The sequence below is a fragment of the Quercus suber genome, unplaced genomic scaffold (genome assembly GCF_002906115.3).
Source record: "Quercus suber isolate HL8 unplaced genomic scaffold, Cork oak 2.0 scaffold_104, whole genome shotgun sequence".
In the NCBI taxonomy this organism is placed as follows: Eukaryota; Viridiplantae; Streptophyta; class Magnoliopsida; order Fagales; family Fagaceae; genus Quercus; species Quercus suber.
Window position 1 is genome coordinate 1,389,409 of NW_027069569.1, and position 21,410 is coordinate 1,410,818.

The 21,410-nt window shown below is 36.8% G+C and overlaps 1 protein-coding gene and 1 long non-coding RNA gene across 2 annotated transcripts; both read right to left on the reverse strand.

Moving 5' to 3' along the window:
* Positions 1–1,529: 1,529 nt before the first annotated feature.
* On the reverse strand, positions 1,530–2,716 carry LOC136068215 (uncharacterized). Its single transcript, XR_010629623.1, has 2 exons — positions 2,120–2,716; positions 1,530–1,896 (listed from the first exon to the last, which is right to left on the reverse strand). It is a non-coding gene; the product is annotated as an uncharacterized LOC136068215 (long non-coding RNA).
* Positions 2,717–5,167: 2,451 nt separating this feature from the next.
* Positions 5,168–21,122, reverse strand: LOC111988808 (protein transport protein SEC23 C). Its single transcript, XM_065775090.1, has 12 exons — positions 20,175–21,122; positions 19,901–20,074; positions 18,957–19,118; positions 15,184–15,326; positions 13,195–13,270; positions 12,938–13,113; positions 10,799–10,880; positions 9,245–9,322; positions 7,587–7,748; positions 7,222–7,485; positions 5,758–5,862; positions 5,168–5,534 (listed from the first exon to the last, which is right to left on the reverse strand). The coding sequence occupies exons 1-12, from the start codon at positions 20,904–20,906 to the stop codon at positions 5,394–5,396; spliced, it is 2,295 nt and encodes a 764-aa protein (XP_065631162.1). The 5' UTR covers positions 20,907–21,122; the 3' UTR covers positions 5,168–5,393.
* Between the last annotated feature and the right edge of the window lie 288 nt (positions 21,123–21,410).

Sequence of the window (21,410 nt, forward strand, 5' to 3'; positions counted from 1 at the left end):
TCCCTACAAATACTGTTTTATATGCAATGAAGATTGGATCGCGCACTGAAAGTGAAGTTTGTTTCGATGATACAAACTCCATTATCAAAATCCTTGTGTAAATAGATAGAAGAGATTGATTCTCCTATTTGTCTGGCCTACACAACGACCAAAATGCTACAATATTTTCCCTAGTGAAATCCCAATTATTATACTACTTGCCCCCCACAAATGATGCTACTTTTGATAAAGTTGATAACTTATGATTATGGTCACTTGGTTACTTTCGGCACAAAATACCAAATGGTGAAGACTGGTTCTTTAAACTGAAGTTCCAGACTCTGATTTTGCTTATGTTATCTTGAGTTGAAAATTGAAAAGTTAAAAGAGTGTTATTTCTATCTATGTACACAAGGATTTTGATAATATAAATCACTTTGAGGTACTGACGGGTTTTATGTTTTGATAGAAGGGATTTATTGGTGAAATGAGAGTAAGGCAAGATGTAGACATGACCGACGTGAAGCTTCTAAGATAGCTCGATAGTGGCAAAGTGGAGGTACTGACGGGTTTTATGTTTTGATAGAAGGGATTCATCGGTGAAATGGGAGTAAGGCAAGATGTAGACATGACCGACATGAAGCATCTAAGATAGCTCGATAGTGGCAAAGTGGAAGCTTCCCCCGCAAAATGTTACCAAGATAAACTCTGATGGTTGCCACAATACAATGACCAGATCAGTGGGAATTACAATGTTGATCGGTTATTCTCAACGTTGGCAGTTCAATCTCACATGGGACGCAATCATGTTGAATCAAAGGCTGTTTTGGTGATCCAGAAAGTTCTATTTACAGGCAAGTTGGAGTTCCGTCGAAGTGGTCTTTGAAGGAGATAGCAAACTTCAAATAGCAGCCTTTTAACTCCACTGATGTGTATTGGGAGTGCTGGGCATCTGCTGTATGAAGCCTAATGAAGGCTCGACAGTTTCTCTCAGCAGAATTTAATTAGCCAATTATATATTGTAATGAGCTGCCCATGCCTTAGCTTTGTATGCTCGAAGCTGTTCGTTTGCTGGAAGACATTTCTTCACTATGGCCACTCTTATAATTGGGAATTTTTCCAATGTGTCGCTTCTGGCATATTAATCAAACTCTTCTTTTCTGTCAAAAGATAAATAAAAATTTTGTCAGTTTGGTCCATGTTAGAGACTAATCCAGGCTTGGCTCAAAGTTTATGACCTGGAGTCCTAGCACAGCCCGACCTGACCTTCTAACCTCATACACTGAACTACAGACCGAATTGCTTATAATTTTTTAAGTTGTACTCAAACTAACTTACAAATTACAATCCCAGATTTCAAAACTAGATTCAATTTAGACTAATTGCAAGATAATCCAAGCTAGAATAATACGTTATAATTATTGTTAGTTTTAACTATAATCATATGTAGAAAGCCATAGTTTTAACACTAACAAAGGACTATAAATATTTAGGCTTAAGATTGATGTATTCCAGATTCAAAAAATACAAATCTCCCAACACTGCCCAAGTGAAATCATGTAGTTAATTCATTTGAATAACTGCTGTAGTAATATGAAACTCGCAATCTTTAGATATTATGAATCCTAGCCAGCAAGAAAACTTTTCCTTTTTCCCCCCTTCTCTTGATAAGTAACCAACAACAAAAATTATTACAAGTCATGCATTACTGTACACAAAATCAGAAAAGGTACAAAAATTTAAAATAAATATATTTGCACAAGGTCATGTTCTACTTTATTGAACTGCTAATCTCTGGAGATGATCCAAGAAGACCTCAAAGCTAACATCGTCGGTGAAGATGACATCTCCTCCCGGTAGAGGACCATCAGAGTTATATGTAGCCGAAGGATTCAATTTTGCTAAGAGAAAACGAGCCTGCAAAAACCATCAAAGATGTTAATCAACCAAAAGCAGTGGCCCATTACATCTTTAAGATGAATCATTAGATTCTTCCCTCTAGGTTATGGTGCAAGCTTACAGTGACTACCTATCAATGAAAGCCAATATAGCAAGGGAAGACATCTTTTATAGGGTCAATGACAATTACAATTTTAGCCCTTGTTTAACACATTTGTGGAGTAAAGAAATTAAGGAGTACCTGGGAGCCATGCTGATCACATATGACTAGGCGAGGTACTGGAAACCTTTCTTTGATTATTGAATCTGCCTCATCACGGGGAGCTTGTAGCAAGTGGGCAAATGCCTGCAAGCACAGAGCTTTTGAGTGTATCATACTATCAAGTTGCAAAAGATTTGAAAAATTGAATGTTATCTACTATAAGCAGACCATTAATAAGAGATTTAGGAGCAATAACATTTCAATATAAGTTAATTTAGAGATACGTGAAATAGAATACCCTCTTGTGCCTTGCCAACATTTGACTGGGATAAGTCATGAGAGGAATAAATATTTCACGACATGCTAAGCCAACTCAAACTATAATGTTTATAAGGACAACAGACCTATAAACTAGTGATCATGCATGCCACCAAACCACATACTGTTCAACCCAATACAGATGATTCTTCTTGTGACCAAGTTATGTATTAGTCCCATGGCCACCTCACAAATTTGGCACAAATCTTCATTTATTACCCATGTAGCATGGTTATCTTCATATCATACAAACTTAGGAAATAACAATATATCATTTTTATAAGATTAGTAGTTCCTAGAGTCAATACCACATGGTGTTCAAAACAAGGTTACAAAATTACAATTTTTTTTTGCATGGAACTCGATTTTCAAAAACTCGAGATCCATGTGGCATTTTCAGTCCAACAACACTCGTGAAGCGAGTCTTTAAGACTCGAGTTTTAAAATGGATCTCGAGTTTCTAAAACTCGAGATGCTATTTTTCTTAATTCTTCACAACTTTGCCTAACTTACTATATACTTGGCCTTTACGTTGTTAGTCTGCCCATTCCCCCATGGTGGGTTTGGGAAATAACAAAGAGACCACAACTACTGAGTTTTGATACAACTTCGGCGCAACTTGGAGTTGAGTGGTGAATTTATAAATCTACCATTTCTACTAATGTAGGCAACGTAGGCAAGTTGTAAAAACTGTGGTCCTGGTATTTTTTAATAATAAAAAGAATTTTATTAGGGAGAGCACAAAAACTTACCTAACAATTTCATAACTTATCACATGGGAAATTGTGAGTGATGAGATGTGTACACATGGTATATAATGGACGGTGGGACATGGATGTGATTGAAAATTTCGGGCTACAGAAGGCAGCCCAAGCCGTGAAGCCAACAATTTTCCCTCGGTAAGTCCAACTTGATAATGCTATACATTTGAGGATCTCATAGTAACAAATCCTCTGCGAAAATGCACAACTTACAGACCAAGTGTTTTGTCATTTGAAGCTAAGATCATCAAGTCTAATCCATTGGGCTGAAGCATGAGAAATGACATGCTCATCTGAGCAGAATGAAAAATGGTGTTGTTCAGTTAAGAGTGCATGCATGTCAGATATTGGTTGAATCGAAAAGAATTTGGTGAGCAAGAGTTCATTTGGTGGTACAAACACTAACCAATGGCAAAAGCTTTGGCAAATGGTGGTTACAAATAAGATCGACTTTCATGTGGAGAGCATGTCAGGAATTCTCCCTACAAATACTCTTTTATATGCAATGAAGATTGGATCGCGCATTGAAAGTGAAGTTTGTTTCGATGATACAAAATCCATTATCAAAATCCTTGTGTAAATAGATAGAAGAGATTGATTCTCCTATTTGTCTGGCCTGCACAACGGCCAAAATGCTACAATATTTTCCCTAGTGAAATCCCAATTATTATACTGCTTGCCCCCCACAAATGATGCTACTTTTGATAAAGTTGATAACTTATGATTATGGTCACTTGGTTACTTTCGGCACAAAATGCCGAATAGTGAAGACTGGTTCTTTAAACTGAAGTTCCAAACTCTGATTTTGCTTCTGTTATCTTGAGTTGAAAATTGAAAGGTTAAAAGAGTGTTATTTCTATCTATGTACACAAGGATTTTGATAATATAAATCACTTTGAGGTACTGACGGGTTTTATGTTTTGATAGAAGGGATTCATTGGTGAAATGGGAGTAAGGCAAGATGTAGACATGACCGACGTGAAGCTTCTAAGATAGCTCGATAGTGGCAAAGTGGAGGTACTGACGGGTTTTATGTTTTGATAGAAGGGATTCATTGGTGAAATGGGAGTAAGGCAAGATGTAGACATGACCGACGTGAAGCATCTAAGATAGCTCGATAGTGGCAAAGTGGAAGCTTCCCCCGCAAAATGTTACCAAGATAAACTCTGATGGTTGCCACAATACAATGACCAGATCAGTGGGAATTACAATGTTGATCGGTTATTCTCAACGTTGGCAGTTCAATCTCACATGGGACGCAATCATGTTGAATCAAAGGCTGTTTTGGTGATCCAGAAAGTTCTATTTACAGGCAAGTTGGAGTTCCGCCGAAGTGGTCTTTGAAGGAGATAGCAAACTTCAAATAGCAGCCTTTTAACTCCACTGATGTGTATTGGGAGTGCTGGGCATCTGCTGGATGAAGCCTAATGAAGGCTCGACAGTTTCTCTCAGCAGAATTTAATTAGTCAATTATATATTGTAATGAGCTGCCCATGCCTTAGCTTTGTATGCTCGAAACTGTTCGTTTGCTGGAAGACATTTCTTCACCATGGCCACTCTTATAACTGGGAATTTTTCCAATGTGTCGCTTCTGGCATATTAATCAAACTCTTCTTTTCTGTCAAAAGATAAATAAAAATTTTGTCAGTTTGGTCCATGTTAGAGACTAATCCAGGCTTGGCTCAAAGTTTATGACCTGGAGTCCTAGCACAGCCCGACCTGACCTTCTAACCTCATACACTGAACTACAGACCGAATTGCTTATAATTTTTTAAGTTGTACTCAAACTAACTTACAAATTACAATCCCAGATTTCAAAACTAGATTCAATTTAGACTAATTGCAAGATAATCCAAGCTAGAATAATACGTTATAATTATTGTTAGTTTTAACTATAATCATATGTAGAAAGCCATAGTTTTAACACTAACAAAGGACTATAAATATTTAGGCTTAAGATTGATGTATTCCAGATTCAAAAAATACAAATCTCCCAACACTGCCCAAGTGAAATCATGTAGTTAATTCATTTGAATAACTGCTGTAGTAATATGAAACTCGCAATCTTTAGATATTATGAATCCTAGCCAGCAAGAAAACTTTTCCTTTTTCCCCCCTTCTCTTGATAAGTAACCAACAACAAAAATTATTACAAGTCATGCATTACTGTACACAAAATCAGAAAAGGTACAAAAATTTAAAATAAATATATTTGCACAAGGTCATGTTCTACTTTATTGAACTGCTAATCTCTGGAGATGATCCAAGAAGACCTCAAAGCTAACATCGTCGGTGAAGATGACATCTCCTCCCGGTAGAGGACCATCAGAGTTATATGTAGCCGAAGGATTCAATTTTGCTAAGAGAAAACGAGCCTGCAAAAACCATCAAAGATGTTAATCAACCAAAAGCAGTGGCCCATTACATCTTTAAGATGAATCATTAGATTCTTCCCTCTAGGTTATGGTGCAAGCTTACAGTGACTACCTATCAATGAAAGCCAATATAGCAAGGGAAGACATCTTTTATAGGGTCAATGACAATTACAATTTTAGCCCTTGTTTAACACATTTGTGGAGTAAAGAAATTAAGGAGTACCTGGGAGCCATGCTGATCACATATGACTAGGCGAGGTACTGGAAACCTTTCTTTGATTATTGAATCTGCCTCATCACGGGGAGCTTGTAGCAAGTGGGCAAATGCCTGCAAGCACAGAGCTTTTGAGTGTATCATACTATCAAGTTGCAAAAGATTTGAAAAATTGAATGTTATCTACTATAAGCAGACCATTAATAAGAGATTTAGGAGCAATAACATTTCAATATAAGTTAATTTAGAGATACGTGAAATAGAATACCCTCTTGGGCCTTGCCAACATTTGACTGGGATAAGTCATGAGAGGAATAAATATTTCAAGACATGCTAAGCCAACTCAAACTATAATGTTTATAAGGACAACAGACCTATAAACTAGTGATCATGCATGCCACCAAACCACATACTGTTCAACCCAATACAGATGATTCTTCTTGTGACCAAGTTATGTATTAGTCCCATGGCCACCTCACAAATTTGGCACAAATCTTCATTTATTACCCATGTAGCATGGTTATCTTCATATCATACAAACTTAGGAAATAACAATATATCATTTTTATAAGATTAGTAGTTCCTAGAGTCAATACCACATGGTGTTCAAAACAAGGTTACAAAATTACAATAGAAGAAACTCTTAAACTGCTAAAAATTATAAAACAAACAAAAATAGTTCAGCTCCTAGAGATGAAAATGCAAGTTTTCCTGATCTGCTAGCAGAACTGCAAATATGCTGAAGGGTAGCTCATCTCTTGCTTAAGGGAGTAATTTCATGAACTACTGATAATGCTATACATCTCTTAAAATTGAATTTAACATTGGGAACTAAGCATAAGCTTCAACATAGTACTAAAATGGACAAAACTTAGGTGCAGTTCCTGAAGTGATGTACCTTAAATTCCCTAATTAAATTCAACTATGTGACTACATTGGTCATAAGCCATAGAGTTGAATTTAAATGTCCTTGGGGGAAGATCACATCTTTTGTGTTGCATGGTTAAATTTAATTGGAAACCTAATATACAGCTCCTACATAATTGTAACTGATTTTTTCCCTAACTTTTCATGAATCTGACTTAATTCCCATGTTTGGTTCACTAATACAATACGTTCCAGGAACCCTTTATATCTTCATGTATATATATATATATGATTCCCACTAGATGGTGGGCGTGCATTTGTATCCACATACATAAGATTTGCTACTTAATAACTTTATATTGATATGAGTCTGACCTATAAGATGGTAAGGGTAACACTGAGGTAATTTTGAAATTTGAAGGACTAGATTGGAACACCCAATAGTTCAAGGACAAAACATAGGAGAAAAAATAAATTCAGGTGGATGAAATATCCACCAATATTACTTACCAAAGGGAAAAAAAATTCAGCCAACCTCAGACTTAGAATAAAGATATACATGCTGTCACATCATTATATTCATATTCCACATCTGCAAAACATTACCTGATGTTCAGGCTGATTGTGATATCCAGCTTTTCGCCACTGAGCAATTGTTGCACCATGAAAAATAACCATAGTGAAATATGAATCCAAAAGCAGGATCCTATCAGCTGCAATGGAAGCCACATCAAGAAGGGCTGGTTCTGGGCCCGAATGAAATGAGAAAGATATCAATGATGGCTGAATCATCACAACTGAGTTGGCGACATTTTCTCGATTTAGTATCATTCTAAAATATGCAGTCTCATCCGGGCTGTTGTTAAAAACCTGTAACAAACAGAATTGACAAGATCGCAGTTATAACTATTTTAGAACTATAATTTAAGATTCACGCATAAAACATGATACACAAATAGACACCCATTTACCTGAACAAACTGAGAACGTCGCAAATTAAACATAAATTGAGGAAATATTGAAAGCCGTGGAGACAAGCTGAAAGAAGATGGACTTTCCTTCTGGAAATCCCCAAACCGAGAACATAGATGTATCAATGCTTTATCCAACCATCTTATAGGGTCAAACTCAGCCTGAATACCAATAGCATCATGTCATAAAATGGCACAATAGTTGTGATCAAGCAAGTCATAAGTCATCAAAAAGAAAATAAAATGTGCCAAACAAACTAATGAGTGGAACACGAGATTAACTCTATAACACCAACTATTCCAAGTAATTGTTCAAAGCTAATGTAACAATTACAGTCAGATTTTTGAAGTATTTTTACATGTCCAACAATCTAACACTGATTGTTTGTGTTGTTATACAGTTCTAGGGCAATGCTGCTAATGTCTAAGTTCTTTTTTTTTTTTCTTTTTGTTCTATTTTTAACACAAAAACCCCTTTATTCAACTATCAAACTAACGTTAGAAATGAAACTTGCTAGCAAGAGCAGTGCTATTCTATTTCCAAACCTCAAAGAACGCAATGAAATTGTAATCATAGAGGCTACAGATATAGAGTAAGCAAAAATAAACGAAAAATATTTAGACACAGAAGATTCAGCCAAAGTGAAGAATAGTTTCCAACTTCTAACTTCTAAGCTAGGATGTATGGATAGGTAAACAAGTAAAATCTGATACCTAATCCCATATGCATAGAAAATGTGAAAACTTATTCAAACTCGTTCACCATTCGTCAAGACAATTAAATATAACAATTGAAAAAGAAAATGACATCCGTGTTTACCAAATGCAAATGCAAGATCATCTACACGCTAATCCCTTGAGATATGTTTTAGTGTAGGACAATAGATATTAGTTCCAAATTCACATAAGAAAACACAACAATTCCATAATCCTCAAACTCAAATTCACAAAAAACTACAATCTCATAATCACATTAGACCAAAGTTCAAGCCTAACTAGAGATGAGGGATTTTTTCAAATGGTGAGACCCAAAAAAAGGGGCTGGAAGATGGGAAGGGGGAAGGAAAAACAAACATGTGTACCAAAAAGCCTTTTTAAGTTATACAAAACAGAAACACACACGGAGAGAGAGAGAGAGAGAGAGAGAGAGAGAGAGAGAGAGAGAGAGAGTAAGAGAGTAATTGCTGATTCATCACCAATGGTTCAGGGTGCATACGCAGTGAGAATGAGACTAACTATTTTGTGGTTAAAGAACTAGTGAATCCATACACCTCAAAGAATGATACAGACAGAGGGACCTAGCCACAATGGAGGGAGAGAAATACTAGCATATTTGATAGACTAGAGCTATCTATCATGAAGTTGGAAGTCATTATTTTTGAGAACCTTTGTTTGAGTGGTAAAAACCAAAAAGCGTCTGTTGTCACAGATAATTTTGTAGGTGAACTTTATGTACCCACCCTGTGTACATGAGGTTCACTCCACTTCAATTAGAATAAACTTTTCTTATTTCTTCTACAATATATTACAATTAAAAAAAAAAAATCATGTATGTTATATTATCATTGAAATATAGAACAGCTAATAACTATGTTCAACTATAAGTTAATCAAATGAAATCCAGAGTATAAAAAAACCATATAAATTATAATTTTTACCTCTGTTTCCATTTTGAAAGAGACTTGCCGTGCCATAACTACAGCAGCTGCTTCTTGGTCAAATCCAGCAACCAAGTCCTACAGCATATACAGTAGAATTATATGCTTGACCCCCAAAAGAAAAAGTAAATGTGTATGGCAATTTAGGATGGAGGAAATTTAAGGACAAAAGTTTTAAAGCCGAAATTAGAAGAAAATTAGCGAAGAATAACGATAAACATTCAAATTTATATAAAAACATATATTTTCATTTATGACAATCAATAACCTAAAGCGAGTGAATCAAAAGCTCCAATCAGCTATCAAGTATCAAATCATTATCTTTAAATCCTTCGCCACAATTTTCTATCAGGTTATTTGGGGGGGAAAATACTCTTTCCATCCCACAATAGATGATAACGTTTCGTCCTTGAGTTGTCCCAACTGGCAGTACATACTTCCTCAATTTTCTATATTACCCTCACCTTAGTCAAAAATCTAACATGATTTTTAGCAAGAGTTGTGTCACCTCTAATATAAAGTATATTGTAACTAAATAACTAAATTTTTTAGGTTTCATTGACTCATGCCATTTCAAAAGGTTCATCTATAGTGAGACAGATTGCATGTGTTTATGAACCAGAAAAATAAAATGATATTTAGTCAATTCAAGGTGACTAGCCTCCTGAACTTGAGAGGTAGAAAGAGACTTTTTTAGTTTTTGGGGGGTGTAATTCTGGTTGCCATTATTTTGCATATTAGCTTACATAAATAGCCGAACCACAAAGATGGGATGAGTCTCATCCAACTACTCCTAATGTAATGGAACCAACTCCTATTTAATAATTTAAAATTACAAAGTAATGATAGATAAATAACTCAAGCTAATCTTTAATTCTTTATTCATCCTAATCAAATCCATCCAAATCCACATTAAGCTTTATCACTTGCACGGGTCTACCTTTACTGCCTGCCTGCTCTCCTATCTCTATCCTTGTCCCGGTCACAACAGAATGTAACTTAATCAATAAAAAACAAGTAAACATGAATATATAAAGCCAAAGAGAATATACTCTTTCTCTAAATGGTTAAGCTTGCAAGAATTGGCATATCACAATGATAAATGTGATCAATGCCTCGCTTATCTAGGCAACTGCTAAGACAACATAAAGATTATGTCAACTCAGACTAAATCACAGCTTCTTCCTCTTCAGATGAAGTGGTACACATCAACTGATTCAGACCTACAATACAGTAAATACAGCTTACTTATTGTCAATGATTTTGTCACATATGTTAGATTATCATTTAAAACCTACCAACACCTCACTTTGGCCACAAATGCATTTAACATGAACAGCCACTCAGTAGCCAATTTTTATTTTTAATTCAGAACTTATATTCATTCCATGGTTAGGCATCCGTAAACAACTTCAAGGGAAAAGGTGCCCTAAGTCATTCATCATTACAAGCTATGACTTTTTAGGTCCATGTCACTAATATGCAAACGTGGAAACAGAAACCTACTAAAAAAGACAAATAATGTATCATACACAAGCAAACAGCAAAGCTTGCCTGTATGCTTCCAGGTCCAGCCACCCATCTTCTTGAAAGGGTTGTAACACGAAGTCTCATTTGACCACTGTAATGCTGATAACTGGAGCAAAATATCTGTAATAAGTAAAAGAAGTTTCCATCTATGCTAGGCAGAAAAAATAACTTATTACTCAAGAGGCATAAGCTTGGAGTCCATACTACGTTAAAAATTGGAAGTAAAATTGGTTGCTTGTAGATTGTATGGTGGCATCTGGGCTTTCCTTCTTAACAACTTCAAAAATAAGACATAGAGATGTAGCTTTGTCAAGGCCACACATCTTCCATGCAGTAGTATTCCCCTGGCCGATAACAGTGTCAGAGCACAAAGGACCTTTCTGCACAAAGTTGCCAATATATAAACAATGGAAATGCAACAAAGGAAAAGAGAAAAAACTTAGAAGCTCTTTGAATTATACCTTTTCAAGAGATGCACAAGGACCAATAATGCCCTGAACTTTGATATCCTTTGAGCAGTTTATCTCAAATATACCACTGCATAGAATATGAAGTAAAAAAATATGACAACCAAGATGGTTCTCTGAACCAAATAATCATATTATGGAAGATACAGAACATACAAATAGATAACTTCGGCTTGACATGCAAGCAAATATAAATCAGTATGATAACATTGCACCATTCTTCTAATGAATATATTGTCTTTTTTTATAGGTAATAAGATTTTTATTGAAAAAAACTGAACATCATGTTCATGGTGGTGAACACTCTAAACAAGAAACAAATACAATAAGTACAAGAACTAAAGCTAACAGATTATAAGAATTCAGAAATTGAAATCCAATGCGTAAAACCCCATATACGAGCCCACTGAAACAAAGTACCAAAGAGAAGAAATTTTCAGAGGTCTAAGGGTCTCTCATTGTCTTCAAATGTGCGGGTATTATGTTCCTGCCAAACTAACCACATTAACCATGTCGGGACCATATTCCATCTGGTTGACAAGTACTTTCCAAACCAATTTCTCCAAGCAAAAAGAAGATAGCTAACCGTTTTTAGCATTACCCACCAAATCCCAAACACCTCAAAAACTTAACGCCATAAAGCATGAGAAAACTTATAGTGGAGAGAAGATAATCAACAGATTCCCCATCACAACAACATAAGCAACACCTATTAACCATAACCAGGGACTGACCTCTCTTAACTAGATTATCAACAGTGAGTATCCCACCCCTAGCTGCTGTCTATGAAAAGAAAGACATTATTTAGGTACCTTTGCACACCAAATGCACTCCCAAGGAAACTCATCAGTGAGAGGACCAGACAACAGCTAATAGTAAGAGCGCACATTAAACACGCCAGTCTTAGTCAACTTCCAAGTCAGATTATCATCCCCTCACCCCTCGACATAGAGGAATAAAGAAGCTAAAAAAAAAAAAATTCCAACTTCCAATCCTGAAAACTTGACAGAATTGTAAATTCCAGCTCCTACTTCCCCAATCTGATGCAGATACTACCAGGCCAGAAATCCAGGCTTCTTTAGACAGGGAACAAGCAAACAAAGTAGGAAAAAGATCCTTTTGAGGAGAATGCCCACCCACTCCAAGGATCATGCCAGAAACTAGTAAGATGACCCTCCCCACATTACATTATCTGTCTGAAGAATTTCTCTGCTCCTTCCCTAATGCTCTTCCACATCCCACAGGGCCACACCTATGAGTACCTCTTACACCTCTAGTGCACCAGCCGCCTCTAGCCTCACCATATTTGGTTGCGGTAACCTGACGCCATAACCTGTTACTTTCCTTCCAAAAACACCATCACCACTAACCTAGCAAGGCTTGGTTAAACAATTCAACCCTCCAAATCCCCAAACCACCTACCTCCACCGGCAAACAATGATGGTCAGATACAAATTGGCACTATAGATGGATGGTTGAAAACCACAGCCTAACGATTATTAAATTACAAAATATTCAGATTAAAATAAAAAAAGTGTCACCATTCATGCAAAATATTGGTTACACAAGTTTGCAATATCAAAAAAAAAAAAAAAAAAAAAAAAAAAAATATCTGTAATAAGTAAAAGAAGTTTCCATCTATGCTAGGCAGAAAAAATAACTTATTACTCAAGAGGCATAAGCTTGGAGTCCATACTACGTTAAAAATTGGAAGTAAAATTGGTTGCTTGTAGATTGTATGGTGGCATCTGGGCTTTCCTTCTTAACAACTTCAAAAATAAGACATAGAGATGTAGCTTTGTCAAGGCCACACATCTTCCATGCAGTAGTATTCCCCTGGCCGATAACAGTGTCAGAGCACAAAGGACCTTTCTGCACAAAGTTGCCAATATATAAACAATGGAAATGCAACAGAGGAAAAGAGAAAAAACTTAGAAGCTCTTTGAATTATACCTTTTCAAGAGATGCACAAGGACCAATAATGCCCTGAACTTTGATATCCTTTGAGCAGTTTATCTCAAATATACCACTGCATAGAATATGAAGTAAAAAAAATATGACAACCAAGAAAATGACAACCAAGATGGTTCTCTGAACCAAATAATCATATTATGGAAGATACAGAACATACAAATAGATAACTTCGGCTTGACATGCAAGCAAATATAAATCAGTATGATAACATTGCACCATTCTTCTAATGAATATATTGTCCTTTTTTTATAGGTAATAAGATTTTTATTGAAAAAACTGAACATCATGTTCATGGTGGTGAACACTCTAAACAAGAAACAAATACAATAAGTACAAGAACTAAAGCTAACAGATTATAAGAATTCAGAAATTGAAATCCAATGCGTAAAACCCCATATACGAGCCCACTGAAAGAAAGTACCAAAGAGAAGAAATTTTCAGAGGTCTAAGGGTCTCTCATTGTCTTCAAATGTGCGGGTATTATGTTCCTGCCAAACTAACCACATTAACCATGTCGGGACCATATTCCATCTGGTTGACAAGTACTTTCCAAACCAATTTCTCCAAGCAAAAAGAAGATAGCTAACCGTTTTTAGCATTACCCACCAAATCCCAAACACCTCAAAAACTTAACTCCATAAAGCATGAGAAAACTTATAGTGGAGAGAAGATAATCAACAGATTCCCCATCACAACAACATAAGCAACACCTATTAACCAGGGACTGACCTCTCTTAACTAGATTATCAACAGTGAGTATCCCACCCCTAGCTGCTGTCTATGAAAAGAAAGACATTATTTAGGTACCTTTGCACACCAAATGCACTCCCAAGGAAACTCATCAGTGAGAGGACCAGACAACAGCTAATTGTAAGAGCGCACATTAAACACGCCAGTCTTAGTCAACTTCCAAGTCAGATTATCATCCCCTCACCCCTCGACATAGAGGAATAAAGAAGCTAAAAAAAAAAAAAATCCAACTTCCAATCCTGAAAACTTGACAGAATTGTAAATTCCAGCTCCTACTTCCCCAATCTGATGCAGATATTACCAGGCCAGAAATCCAGGCTTCTTTAGACAGGGAACAAGCAAACAAATTAGGAAAAAGATCCTTTTGAGGAGAATGCCCACCCACTCCAAGGATCATGCCAGAAGCTAGTAAGATGACCCTCCCCACATTACATTATCTGTCTGAAGAATTTATCTGCTCCTTCCCTAATGCTCTTCCACATCCCACAGGGCCACACCTACGAGTACCTCTTACACCTCTAGTGCACCAGCCGCCTCTAGCCTCACCATATTTGGTTGCTGTAACCTGACGCCATAACCTGTTACTTTCCTTCCAAAAACACCATCACCACTAACCTAGCAAGGCTTGGTTAAACAATTCAACACTCCAAATCCCCAAACCACCTACCTCCACCGGCAAACAATGATGGTCAGATACAAATTGGCACTATAGATGGATGGTTGAAAACCACAGCCTAACGATTATTAAATTACAAAATATTCAGTTTAAAATAAAAAAAGTGTCACCATTCATGCAAAATATTGGTTACACAAGTTTGCAATATCAAAAAAAAAAAAAAATTTGCTGCAAATATCTGGCAAATGCTGGTTTAACATATTCATAGAAGAGGTATTAATTAGATGTACCAAATAATTTATGGCCATATGGCACAATTCACGCAAGAAACAAAACAATCAAAATATGAGGTCAATCTACAGTGTAATAATACAAATATACAAAATGACCAAAATAGTCCAACAATTCCCATTATACATTTGACAAATAATTATGTTCATACTATTGAATTAGTTTTAAGATGAAAGAGGGACAACCAAAGAAGTATATGACAATGTAGTTGAACCTCTATATACATTTTAAGGCTCTTAAAGAACAATTTGTAGTCTGTTATTTCACCAAGCAATACTTCAATGACAGAAATGAATTAAATAAACCCTTACTTTGATGATAGACCAAGATCATAGTCACCCGCCCGGAAAATACGTCTGAGTGAATCCTTAAATACTGGATGGCCAAAACTTTCTGCAAGCACAACAAGCCCTCCAGTTCTTTCAACTGCAATTTTCAGTTCTGCAACCCCCACCTGGATGCAAAGGGGACACAAATTTACTTGAAAAGCATAATAACTAGGCACAAAAGGAAGACACAGCAATGGTTATCAAAAAAATATGAACAGAAACTGAAGTCAACAGAATTACTGTAAGCTAAGGGATCACCACATACCATATTTAATTCCAAATGATCATTACTTGACTAATGGTCCGTTTGGTTTGAGAGAGAGGGAGGGAGGGGGAGTAGAGTAGAGTAGAGTAGATTTAGCCTAAAATTAGCTTATTTTTAGTCAACTCTTCTCTACTCCCCTTCACTCCTCCTTCCATCCAAACGGGACATAAAGCTCTACTCAACAGACGCACAAGCAGCAAGGCCAAAAGCCTTGTCCCTACTTCGGGTGTATAAACACATGAACTCCAAATAACATGTCAATACAAACTAAAATTTTCTCCAAAATTTACATACAAGGGTGCACATGAATTAGTAGTTTGAAATCCAGATGTAATACATATTTATATAATTAGAAAAAACAGATATACTTCATAATTCATCTAAAATTTATCCAATATAATTTTGGTCCAACCTGCCAATGCTTTAAAGAAAGCCACCAGAGTCAGAAATAGCCACAACCCCAACATTTAATTTTTACTGCTAAGTTACACACACACACACCCAGTCGCCTAGTTAGTCTAGAACCCATAAACTCACCATTCATCCCAATTACTATGAGAGGAGGAAGTGCTAGCTAAGCTATAGCTCATTGGTCAAACCCAACATGAAATTAGGGTAAGTTAGCACAACCAAAACCAAATTTGGACCTCATATTCAGTGAGTTTTAAGCAGCCAAAGACTGATCAAATGGGGTAATTTTTTTTTTTTTTTGGGGGGGCGGGGGGGGATGAAGCAGCCTAGAAATAATTTTGAGCATTATAAATATATGGAGTACAAACAAGATAAAAATTAGATATTAGAAAGCATGTGTGATAATGACCCAAGAATTGGTTTTTTTTTTTTTTTTTTTAATAATAAGCAATTAACGTTTTATTAAAATAAAGGGCGTATTTTATACATGTTGAATAAGTCCCTCAACTGAAGTACTTTTATGGAATTACATATGAAAAGAAAGGGTGACAAATAAATCAACAATGGAGTTTGCAATATTAGTGCCTATTCTTTTAGACCAATCGAACAATGATCACAAAAATCTGGATTTCAACTCAATAACAGTTCACTCTGCTGATCTGCTCCATTAGAAGTGCAAATGTTCCTCCTGCCTTATCACTCAGATTAATTAAGAGGGACTGACTTCCAAAAGAAAAAAATCCTAACTTTCCAAACCAGCTTTGCAAACCAAATAAAAACCTCTATAACACTCTTAGGCATCACCCACTATGTACCAAACATTAAAAAAAATATATATATATATATATATATGTGTCTAGGCCATAATTCATGATCAACTTTTTAGTGAACCAATAAATAATCCACATTTTCATAGCTACAGCTGAACATACAACGCCAATCTACCAATTCCTCTTTTGATAAGGCTCTGCCCATCAAAAAATTTCCCTAGGTTGCTGTCCACACACACCCAAAAAAAAAAAAAATTTAAAAGCTACTTTCTTCAACTCCTTAAGTCCACTAAATGTTCTTCCATGGAAAATTTAACCCATTCTTACCTCTTTGGACTTCATAATATGACTTAACATCAAACTAACCATTGATTTTAGGCTTCCACTTCAGTTGATTAGAGCCCATTCCACTTGGATGTTGGAATAACGTTTATCACAAAAGAGAACAACCGACTCCAATCCAGTCATTAAAGAACATGCAAATCTAATATGCCATGCCATGCTAGCCCCCCCCCCCCCCCCCCCCCCGGCCCTTCATTCATTTGCTTTAAATAAAACACTGAAGCATCTTTGTCTACTGCAAGTAGATATGATATGACTCTTTCAATACATGATTGCCACGCCATCTGTCATACCAGAATCGTACCTTACTGCCATCCCCAGCCTCATAACAAAACTAACTTATCCCACCCCATGCTTATGCTTGTAATAGGCTACATCCATTACTACTTGTAACACACTTTGTAATCTATTCCCCAACCTCATAACAAAACTAACTTTTTTTTCGATAGGTAAGAAAGTAATATTATTGAAAAGAAAGAAAGAAAGAAAAAAAAAATACAGAGTGTTCACGATAATGAACAAAGAACAGCACAAAAACAAAGAAACATAGGAATCAAGAAACTATGCTAAGAGACAAAAGAAAATCAATAAGAGAAGAACAGTTTGAGAGACCCCAACACTGAGACCAATCAAAGATTGTCCACTGGCACAAATCTATCAATTGAGCCAGATATTTCTCAGTATCCTTGAGAGTACGTCGATTATGTTCTGTCTAAATAATCCACAACAAACAGCGTAGAACCAAATTCCAAATATCAGAATTATGTTTCCCAAGCCATTGCTGCCAACAAGATACTAAGTCTGCAACAAAACCTGGCATGACCCAATGAATCCCAAACAGCTGAAGCATATGCGCTCACAAAGAATGAGCTAACGGACAACAAATAAGAAGGTGATCCACAGATTCCTCATTACAACAACACATAAAACACCGATTTGCCAGAGAGCGACCTCAAAGCATAAAGATTATCCAATGTAAGAATCTAGCCATGAGCTACTATCTACAAAAAAGCCACCCTTTTAGGAACCTCAACTTTCCAAATGCCCTTCCAAGGGAAAATGGAAGTAGGAGCCTCCTAAATCTTATGGTAGAAAGACCGAGTAGAAACTTCCCACAACTATTAAGGCCCCAACAAAGATTGTCGCTTCCAACACCCCAAGCATCCGAGATTGAATCAAGTGTAGAAAGGAGAAAGAAGTTGTCAACTCCCAGTCATTGAACTCCCTAAAGAAACATAAATTCCACACTCTAACATGTCCACCCACTGGAAGACACAAAACATCAAAAATAAATACTTCCTTATTGGCTAAACACTGAAATAACTCAGGGTAAAGTGTTTTGAGGAATTATCCCCAATCCTGGGCCCTTTTACAAACTTTAGTACTCCACCCCCCTTTCCCCTCCCCAGATTTCATGGCAATAACCCTCTACCAAAGATGATTAGTTTCATGACCATACCTCCATAGCCATTTTCCTAATAGAGCCTGATTAAAAGACACCAACTTCTGAATCCCCAATCCACCCAACTCAAGAGGTAAGCAAACTTTTTTCCAAGCCACCAAAGGATATTTGAAACACCACTCTGAGGATCCCCGCAAAAAGTTCCTCTAAACTCATTCTAATCTAGCAACCACAGCTTTAAGAACAGTAAATAGAGAGATAATAAGTCGGAAGACTTGAAAGGGTACTTTTCAACAAAGTGAGCCTACCACCCTTTGCTAAGTAAAGTCTCTTCCAACCCGAGAAATTTTTGACAAGTTAATCATATGGACTATTTAATCAGTTAATCCATCAAAGAAACCACTTACATGGTAACATTCAGAATACCTATATGAAGGGGAATGGAAAAAAGAAAATTTTGATAGGTAATAGCCAAACCACTATTCTGTGAATCAATTTATCTAGTGAGATACAAGAACAGAATAAAAATTAAAAAAAAAAAAAAAAAAACAGAAATTAATATTACCTGGTCCAGTGCACAAGCAAAAAGATCTAGTACATGCCCTTGATGTACAAGCTGCTTTGAAAGTCCCTCATAGAACTTCACAGCCTTATGATAAAGCGGAGCAGAGTCCTTATCTAGGTCCTTGTGAGAACGAATTGGATCTGACAAATTCTTTGACACAATCTGCAACAGATTCAAAAAGAAAAACTCAGCAGAACTTCCAAAGGCCCTGTAAATGAGTCACCATGAAATACTAAAAACAAAAACCAAAAGCAGAGAGAGATCAAATCCCAGTATTTCATAATCAGGAATGTTTAACCAGCTAATACACAAAAGCAAGAAGACATGCGCCATTCAAAAGGGAAAAAAAAAAAAAAAGCCTTATTTCACCTCCATTGCTAATGCAATAACTAGGAAAACGTGGCAAACACTTGAAACCTTTTGTAAACTAGAATCATAATCAAATATATGCCACAAAAATAAGAAAAAGGTCCGCATTGACATGTAATTATAACAATTTTGAATCCAGCAATCAAACTAATCACTCACAAGAATTCATTTTAATGAGGACAGAAACAGCGGTCAAACAACAAGATGTTAGCTTGAGACATTTGTAATATCTCAAAGCTTGGATCACTCAGACATGTTGCCGAGCAGTGCAGAGCATACTCTGTTCAACATTTGCCATTTCAACTAATCCCACAGCTCCACACCCTCACTCTCCATTACACCTCTACCAGACTCAACTTTATAACATCAACATATTAAACACAAGTAAATCCTGACTAACCGCATATCAATCAAACTCTCCATCATAGCAATTACTAAAACGGAACATAATAGTAATAAGAAACTCCATTCATATTAAAGAAACAAAACTAAGCATGAAGGAGCGAAAATGAATCAAAACATTATCAAAATGAACGAATTCACAACAAAACAAAGAAAAAAACAGCAATCCTTACAGCACCAGAGCCTTCAGTTGACGGTCCACCAATAAAGGCCATAATTCTAGCTCCAGAACCCGGAACACACGCTCCTAACAAACTCGCTGCAATACTCAATGCCGTGCTAGTACACCTCGTGGCCCTCTGATCCGTCGGCACTCCCCACGGATCCTTCTGCAACTCCTCCAAAACCTAACCAAAAATTCAAAAAACACATCAAATCATTTCTTGCTTTCTTTCTTTCTTTCACCTAGATTGATTGATTAAAGCATTAAAATCAAAGCTACAATACCGAGTTAAACGCGAACTCGCACTCGGCCTTAGGCAATAGAAACCGCGAAATGCTCTCAGTGGACAATCCATCTCTAGCACCAGCAATAACACCAGCCGGCTTCGGCTTCTTCGCGAAAAAGCTCATATGCTCAAGAAGCTGTTCCTTGGAAATGTCCTTATTTCCTCTGAACACGTAAGTCTTCGGAATCTGCGCAAACCCTAGTTCATGAACATGCACCAACGTCCCAAACGTGATCAACCCAACCAGCGAGTTATCCGGCAACAAATCGAAAGCCTGCGAGAGCGAAGACTTCAGGAACCCCATCTCTTCCTCAATGAGGCAGGAATCGATCACGAACAAGAAAACAAGCGGCGGTAGCGGCGGCGACTGGTCGATTTGGCTGTCCTGGGAGTACTCGATGGTGGTGTAGTGAGGGAAGAGCTCGGCGGGGAGGTTGTCGTCGGAGATGGAGGCGTAGTTGGGAGGGAAGTGGTTGCGCTGGAAGCAGAAAGGGCAGATCCAGATCTTGGCGGCGAAGTCGACGATGGCGAAGGGGTTGAGGACGGAGCGACATGTGCGGCAGCGGAGAGGGGAGTAAGGGAGGAGGGTGAGGTTCGGGAGAGGTCTGATCGGAGAGTAGATGGCGGAGACTGGGACGACGCAGTTCGAGGATTCTTGCTTCGTGCCTGGGATCACGTTCCATGGCATTCGGACTCCGTCTTGGGATTCTAGTTCCAGGAATTCTGCCATTTTGGGATTTTGAACTCCTTTTTTTTGTTTTCCGATTCGGTTGGGAATTTGAATTCCCGTTCAAATTAGTGGAGAGTGTGGGTGTGGGGGGATTGTGTGTTTTGAAATAGAGGAAATGATATCGATGGTTACTGTGGATGGTCTATGACTCAATGGTGATGACTGATGAAAATTGGCATGGTGATGGTGCAGTGGGATAGCAGTTTTGCCGGATCTTTCCTCTTTTTCCTTTTCCTTTTTTTTTTTTTTCTTTTTTTTTTTAGAATTTAGACTGATTTTGAGCACTAGATTGGTCACCATCATGAACACAAAGTTTCTTTTCAAACTAATTTTAAGAGAAGTTTGGACAAAAAAATTTCATGTATCTTTTTATTAGATGTAAAATTTAAAAATCTAGTCATAAAATTGCATGTTCTTTATGTATTTTATATGCATGTAAAATTTTGTTTAAATTAAATGTTATTTAGTATTTGATCGATAAACTTAATTTTTATACATAATTTT